The following is an 8,037-nucleotide window of genomic DNA, read 5'->3' as shown; positions in this document are numbered from 1 at the left end:
CCAGGCGGGTCTCGAACCCACGGGCTCAGGCAATCCACTCACCTCAGCCTCCCAAAGGCGCGGGATTACAGGCTGAGCCACCGAGCCCGACTGATTTTAGATATTCTTACCACAAAGGAGAGGTAATATGGAAGGTGACAGATATGTACATGTGCTTACCTGCAGTTTGAGATACATTCCACTATGTATATCAAAACATCATGCTCTATCCCTTAAAAATATGCTATAAAAAGTACATTTTAAAAAGACTAATGCCGAACCTTTTTGTTCTCACAAATAATCCTGCAAACCGTCCTGATTCAACAAACAAGTCCACCCGTCTCCTGGTCCCAAGGCCAAAACTTTGCGGCTGACTTCACAGTCTCCCTCATCCCCCACTTCCATTTAGTTACCAAGCCCTGTTCAATCCACCTCTACAAGAACATCCAAATCGTTCCGTTGTCATAGCTCCTGTTTCCATTACCAATAACCTTTATCACCACAATAGTCACCCTGCCTCCTCCAGTTCATCACGTATACTTCTAAAACCAGCAGACTCCCTCAGACATGATCGAACCATCAGAGTCCATTACTATCTGTCTTACTAAATGATAGTTATGGGTAAAAATGTCCTAGCTCCTTTAGAGCAGAGAATGTTTTATGATCTATGTTATGTAGTCGACTTACATCGTTTGAATCAATAGGCTGTAGTCTCTCCTCAGAAATATTTAATATAGGCTGGCACGGTGGCTCGCACCTGTAATCTCAGACCTTGGGGAGGCCAAGGCAGGAGAATCACTTGAGTCTAGGAGTTTGAGATCAGTCTGGGTAATATACCGAGACCCTATCTCCACAAAAAAATCAAAAAATTAGCCAGGCATGGCTACACGCCTGTAGTCCTAATTACTTGGGAGGCTGAGGCAGGAAGACTGCTTCAGTCCAGGAGTTTGAGGCCGTAGTGAGCCATGATATGGCTACTGCACTCCAGCCTGAGTGACAGAACAAGACCCTGCGTCAAGGAAGGAAGGAGGGAAGGGGAAGGACGAGGAGGGGCGGGGCGGGGAGGAGAGGGAATGGGAATTTCACTCTAAACAAGATGCAAATTTTATTTTGATAAAAATAAAACTATACATTATGTATGTGTGTTGTGTGTGAGTATGTATTTATTTTCTAATATTCATGAATGTCTATAAGCATGTATTGTTTACCAGCCAGGAAGCTAAAGTAAGCTTCTTTGTTATGGAAACCAACCTGAATTAACTGAATAATGAAGTCCCAAGGCAGTGCGATGCCTAGAGATACTTCAGCCTTGGGGAAAACCCAAACACTGCTTCACATAACTTAAACCGACAACACAAATTCCCCTCCCAGCCCAGGGGATATTTCTGGGTTAGGACTCCCTCTCTCACCCAAAGAGTTAGATATTGCTGAAAATTTTCCAGCACACTACCCTTTTTCTCTGGGTGAACTTTAAGGTTAGGACCTCTGGATGTAAGTAAGCCCATGAAAGATAGTGATAAGGCAAATTCAGCTGCCGTTGGGCTCACAAAAGTGCGGTTTTTCATTTCAAATAGGACCCAGAATCCCAGTGACTACACACAAGCCATTCCTTGTCTATGAGATTAACCCAACAGACCCATCATCACCAGGCCATGTGCTCGGAATTGCTTTTTCCAGTAAAGGTTCCTCTACCTTTCTTCCATCTGTCTCATCATAAGAAGCATGCATTTAAGAGTGGCTGGCAGGGGTCAGGACTGGGCTTGAATAGTTGCCCTGTGAAAAGCCAGGCATATCTATCACACAGAGATCAACCTGGAACTACAGCCTCAGTTTATTCTTCTGTCTACAAAATATCTAATTTACTAGGGAACGCAAACTAGTTCAATCACTATGGAAAACAGTGTGGCAATTTCTAAAAGAACTAGAAATTGACCTTCCATATGATCCAGCAATTCCCCTACTAGGAATATACCCGGAGGAACTCAATTCATTCTACCAAAAAGATACCTGGCTGGGTGCAGTGGCTCAAGCCTGTAATCCCAGCACTTTGGGAGGCTGAGGCGAGAGGATTGGCTGAGTTCAGGGGTTTGAGACCAGCCTGGGCAAGTTGGTGAGATCTCGTCTCTACAATAAATCAAAAAATAAGCAGGGCGTGGTAGCATGCGCCTGTAGTTCCAGCAACTTGGAAGGCTGAGATGGAAGGATTGCCAGAGTCCAGCAGGTCGAGGCTGTGGTGGCTATGAGCATGCCACTGCACTCCAACCTGGGCAACAGAGTGAGACTCCGACTCAAAAAGGAAAAAGAAAAAAAAAAAAAAACCTGTACATGCATGTTTATTGCAACACTATTCACAATAGCAAAAACATGGAACCAACTGTGTTGCCCATCAAAACTAGACTGGATTAAAAAAAATGCGGTACAATATACACAATGGAATAGTACTCAGCCATAAAGAAGGACAAACATATGGACTTTGCTGCAACTATAATAGGCTGGGCGTGGTGTCTCAAGCCTATAATCCCAGGACTTTGGGAGGTCAAGTCGATTGTCTGAGATCGCAGGTTCGAGACCAGCCTGGGCAATGTGGTGAGACCTCGTTTCTACAAAAAATTAGCTGGGCATGGTAGCGCACCCTGTAGTTCTGGCTACTTGGAAGGCTTGAGGCGAAAGGATCACCTGAGTTCAGCAGGTCAGGACTGCGATGGCTGGGAGCATGCCATTGCACTCCAGACTGGAAAACAGAGTGAGACTCCAATTCAAAAAAAAAAGTCTATAATACTCAGTGATCTGTCACAGAAACAAAGAATCGAGTAGCACATGTTCTTACTCATAAGTGGACCCTGAGCATTTACCATACTACAAGGAAAGTACTGGCAGTAGTGGGACAGTGACAGGGAGGAGGATGGGGACACAACATCAATAAGGGTACCTGATCTCAAACCAGGGAAAGTGGGGACCAAAGGGAGGCCCCAACTCGATTACCACCTGTGTACCTAATTCTGAATTGTATTCCACATCTTTAAAACAAAAACCAAAAACAAAATAATGAATGCTGTATTTGAGAAAAATAAAGAAAAAAAAGTAGCCAAAAAGAAAAAAAAGAATTTACTAGGGGAGCGGGTCTACTCCCACACAACTCACCAGACTAGCCACATCGCCTATCTCCAAGGCCATCAGAACTCACTCCCCACTGTGAATCAACATTTCAGGCATGCTGTATTATTCACATGTAAAAATTAATCAGCAGGGTGGAAGGTGGTCAGGATATCTCTGAACAAAGTTCTTCCTGCTAAAGCACTTCGGAAATTCCTACCAACTTGGGAAACTCTTCTTCTAACTTTACTAAATTCAAAATTCAAATATAAATTCAAATATAATTTAACATAATTCCTCAGATATTTTTCTTCCATCTCCAGCATGCTCATCCTATGATATTTAATAAGCTCAATAAGGATTCATCAGGGAAGAGGGCCGGGTCATGAAAAATCAGCCACCATTGTTTAAATCCCAACATAAGACTATTTTTAAACTATTTTAAATTATTAGTTGAAACAGAAAATAATTTCCCCTGTCTACAAAGTTATGATTTAGTCCTTCTAACTCAGCCTTCAAATATTTATTTTCCTGATCTTCACATTTTGCATTTTCCATTTTTAGAATGTCTTCCTTGCCCCATTTCTAAAAGTTTGAATCTCACTTATTATTTCAACCTTTCTTCTCGGATTCAGATGCAACAAACCTTTCACTACAAGCCTAGCTATGTGCTGAGCAATGCATAGTTAACTCACTCTATTATCTAGAGATTTATCATTTTACAGATGAAGGAACAGAGCCTCCATTAAGTTCAGTGACTTTCCTGCTTTCACGGTCTCGAAAGTGGCCCCTCCAGAGTGTCCAAGTCCACATGCTATCAATGGGGCCTCTGGCTAAAATATTTCCCCAGTATGGCTTGCATCTGGTTTTATCCTTCTGGGTCTTGTTCACGATCTGTTACATGATTTGAGAAGAGGGTTTTGCTCCTGATAATCTCAGGCTTGGAATCAAGGATTACAAGCAACTTACAGAAGGATAAATACAGCTACTGCAAACAATCTGCTCACAGGGGACCTTCTTCCTGGATTCATATAATGAGGCATTAATTCCTCTTTGTAGATTTAGTCCAAATGAAAGGTCCACAATTAACAATATGTCAGGTCGTATTCCCTTATGTAATTTCAATTATCTAACCAGTAGATCGTTAACCCAAAGGGTCAGAGCACACGATTAGTGAGAGGGGACAAAGGCCTATTCCTCCGTCCTGTGCAGGCCAATGGCATGTACATCTCCTATCCTCAGTCAGCCCAGCAAGTGCCGGTCATACTAGATACTACAGGGCTTGTAGTCAGAGCTTGTAGGGGGAAAAGGCAGAGCATTCTACAGCTGATACTAATACCAGGCAAAGAGGGATACACATTGACATGACAAGAACCACTAACAATGATTACGGTTAGGTATTATTTCAGAATTTCAAGGCATAAAACCATTCACCAAATATCAACATGTTGTGAAAACCTGCCAAAACATAATGCTATCTCTCTAGTCAAAAGCAAAAAAAGCCCTCATTTTGTTCCCTTCTACAAGTCAAGTGTGTGCTTTTTGCTTGTTTTGTTTGCTTCCTTCTTTGTTACTCTGCACATCCTATCTTTTATGAACAGAAGATGCACGTCTATTCTTTTCCATAGAAATCTCCAGATCAGAGATTTACCTCTGGTGACTTTTATTTATTTATTTTTTTTGAGTTGGAGTCTCACTCTGTCGCCCAGACTGGAGTGCAGTGGCCACTCCCGGCCACCGCAGCCTCGACCCGTTGGGTTCCGGCGATCCTTCCACCTCCGCCTTCCAAGTACTGGAACTACAGGCGCGTACTACCACGTCCGGCTAATTTTTTGATTTATTGTAGACATGAGGTTTCTCCAAGTTGCCCAGGCAGGTCTCGAACCCGTGGGCTCAGGCAATCCACTCACCTCGGCCTCCCAAAGCATGGGATTACAGGCTGAGCCACCAAGTTCGGCTTCTGGTGACTTTTAAATGCTAAATCACACAAAACATTACATTGATATTCTGAGAACATGGTCAAAACTGTACCTTTAGTGTGGTGAAAATTCACTACCTTACTAACCTAGAATATCATACTGGATATCAAAAAACACTATCAAGAGAGTAAATGACTTCAGAGATAATAACAGCTTTCAGTTCGATTTGTAACACAGGAGACCCCAAGTCCAAATGTGTGTAAAAAACAGGAGAACATTCCAGAGACTTCTGCAAGTTATTTACTGCCCTCAACTGATCCACGGTTGGTTTACTGATGGAAAGAAAGAGTAACAAAAGGATGTCTAAAGTGTTAAAAGGTCAGAGCAGTAAAGGATGAATACGAAATATATTTGGCCCTTACAGTGCAATGATACTGCACATGTGAACTCAACTTACCACCCCACAGACTTAGTATAGGCTTAAATTCCTTTGATCTACTGAGGAAATGCCTTATACTGTAAAATAGCTGATCTTTTTACACTGGTTCAAGAGATCCTCTATAACCCCTATAAGCACTACATTTCCTCACTGGTGTTGTAAAAACCACCAAAACCACCATAAATCGTCCTTGGTGTTATTCGTATGTAAACTTTCATATTACTTTTTAAATGAAAAGCCATGGATCTTCATTATCAGTTAGGTCCTTTGTAAAAAGTCATGCAGAGTTTGCTTGTTCAAAAGTGGGTTGGGTGAAAATTCCACCCCCCACCCCCCACTCTCACTATGCTAGATTCTGCAATATCTAAGTTCTATTCAATTAGTGGAGAAAGATACAGGCGTTTCTGCCCTTATCAAGTCATGAAGTTTCTTACAGTCAAGAAAGACAAGTCTGTTTGATCTACACACCTGTGAATTAAGAATGGATATTTGCTGCCAGTCTACTGAACCATTACATCGGAATTCAGGGAAATGGGGATTTTACTTTCTTTCTCTTCCCTCCATAGGATGGAGGGATTTCCTAAAAGGCAGGATCCACAAGGGAGTGGCCATGGGCCAGCGAGTCCTAGGTCTGAATCACGGCTCCAGCTGGCCTTAGTTCCCCCATCTGCTGTGAGATAACAGTCACCTAACAAGGTCGTTTCGAGATTAAGAAGGAAGGGTATGTTCAAGAACTCATTCTTCCACATACGCCTGCCACATGGGAGATACTCTAGCTGAAAGATGAGTCCATAGAAAGGTTACCGTGGTTACTTTCAGGGCTAGCCTTGCCCGCTACCTTCCGGGATATAGGCAGTGCCCAACTTTAAGCTCACGTAAAAAGACCTGAACAGGCTCAGTGTTTTCTTCCAGAGAGAAAGAAGCCAGTCGAATCCCAACAAGCCATCAGAATGGAAGTCTTCGGCAGATGACAGGCACTCAAGCCACAAAATCTGGCTGGCTTCCCTTACTTCCTGGGGGTGGGGGAGGGGGGATACACACGGTGCCCCTTGCCCTAGTCACAGTCCTCCGCAGGACTGGCTTCTCTGGAATACGTCCTCCCTCTGGGCGGGCAAAGAGCAAGACCTCGAGCTTCTGCTCCCCGGCACCCTCCTGCGCGCTCCCCGGCTCCTTCCAGAGGCGGCGACTGCAGCTCGGCCTCTTCTCCCGTGCCGCGTCCCCCAGGTGGCCGGGGGTCCCCGCGTTCCCAGGCATGGAGCGCCAGGGCCTCAGAAACCGTCTGCACTCTGTTGCCCCACCAGACCAGCCGGCACCCTCCTCTCCCTTCTCCCTGGCAGAGCACGCAGGGTGCCTGCACCCTGAGCAGTTCCAAAGCGCGCCTGCTGGAAGGGCGCCACCCATCACCCTCGCCTCCCATCCCAGCGGAGTCTCGCCGAATCCAGCCAGGGCCCCTTCCTCCAGCCAGCCCCAGGGAAGCTTGCGATGGAGGTATGAAGGGACACTTTCTAAGACCCATTACACAGCCCTCTCCACCCTCATTTACCGCAGGAGCGGGGGGGGCGGGGAGAGGAAGGGCGAGAACGAAGAAGCCAAAAACCATTGAGCCCGGAGTACCTCCAAATCGGCTGCGCTCCCAATCATCCCCATAACATCACCTCAATTGACTGGCATCCCCCCCCCCACAACAGGGCAGCTCTGCCAAAAGCCCGCGAGCAGCACCCCACAGAAACCCAGAGCCCCTGCCGCCCGCCCAGTTCTTGCCCCACGGGGCAGTCTCCAGAACCGGCACGTTCCACCCCCGGGGAGACTCCCCGTTTTCCCGGGGCAGAACCCCGTCTGCGGGGTTTCGGAAGTTTCCCTCCTCCCGTCTCCAGCCCCCTTCCCGGAGCCCCCAAACGGATCCTGCTCAAGGCGAGGAAGCGGGGAGGTCTCCCCCAAATCTGCGCTCACACCGGGTCCGCCTCCTCTTCCCTCCCCCCGGCTTCCTCCCTCCGGCTCCAGTCCCCGCGCCCCCAGCGTCTCCAGCGCCAGCGGTTCTCTCGCCCAAGAAGAGGAAACTTCTTTCTGGGCTACATTCAGGTCGCAGCAGGAAAGGCTTTCCCTTCCCCGCCCGCTCCAGGGGCGCGCTCGCCCCTTGCCCCCGAAAGGCTTCACTTCCCCCTCTCCCCACGCCCGCCCTCTGAGACTTTTCCTCGGGCTGCTAATGCCACCAGACTTTCCAGGTCAGAAAGTCCGGTCGTGTCTGAAACCCCCACAGGGGCACCCCGGATTCTTCCAGAGATCCCCCCCAGTCCCGCGTGGCTTGCAAAAGACAAACAAAACGGGAACCCCGGCAACTTTGGTGTGTGTGGTTGGGTGTCTGGGTGTGAGAGCGCGCGCGCGATCGAGAGAGCATCGCCGGAGTTGGGGCAACAGCTGCCGGAGCACATCTGGAAGGGGGGAGGGGGCTCGACGCGGAGGGGACCAGAAGCCCCCGGCAGCGCCAGGGCCGAGGGCCCGGCCAGCCTGCGGTGCGTTACCTGTCCCATGTTGGTGAATCCGTACTTGCTGGCGATGCGGCTGGCCTCCGAGAAGCCGCCGGCGATCTTGACCGCCCAGTGGTTGGTG

General features: G+C 47.4%; 1 protein-coding gene across 1 annotated transcript in view; it reads right to left on the bottom strand.

Annotated features, from left to right (window-relative positions):
- PCSK5 (proprotein convertase subtilisin/kexin type 5) overlaps window positions 1-8,037 on the bottom strand; it is a 467,206-nt gene that overhangs the window by 458,003 nt on the left and 1,166 nt on the right. Inside the window, exon 3 of the mRNA XM_021707170.1 lies at window positions 7,950-8,036. Coding sequence (XP_021562845.1) covers window positions 7,950-8,036 — 87 coding nt within the window. The remainder of the gene's footprint in view (window positions 1-7,949; window position 8,037) is intronic.

Source organism: Carlito syrichta, unplaced genomic scaffold, assembly GCF_000164805.1.
Source record: "Carlito syrichta isolate Samal-C Ts95f unplaced genomic scaffold, Tarsius_syrichta-2.0.1 Scaffold316420, whole genome shotgun sequence".
Classification (NCBI taxonomy): domain Eukaryota; kingdom Metazoa; phylum Chordata; class Mammalia; order Primates; family Tarsiidae; genus Carlito; species Carlito syrichta.
The sequence above is the reverse complement of the archived record's forward strand: the minus strand, read 5'-3'. Positions and strand labels throughout refer to the sequence as shown.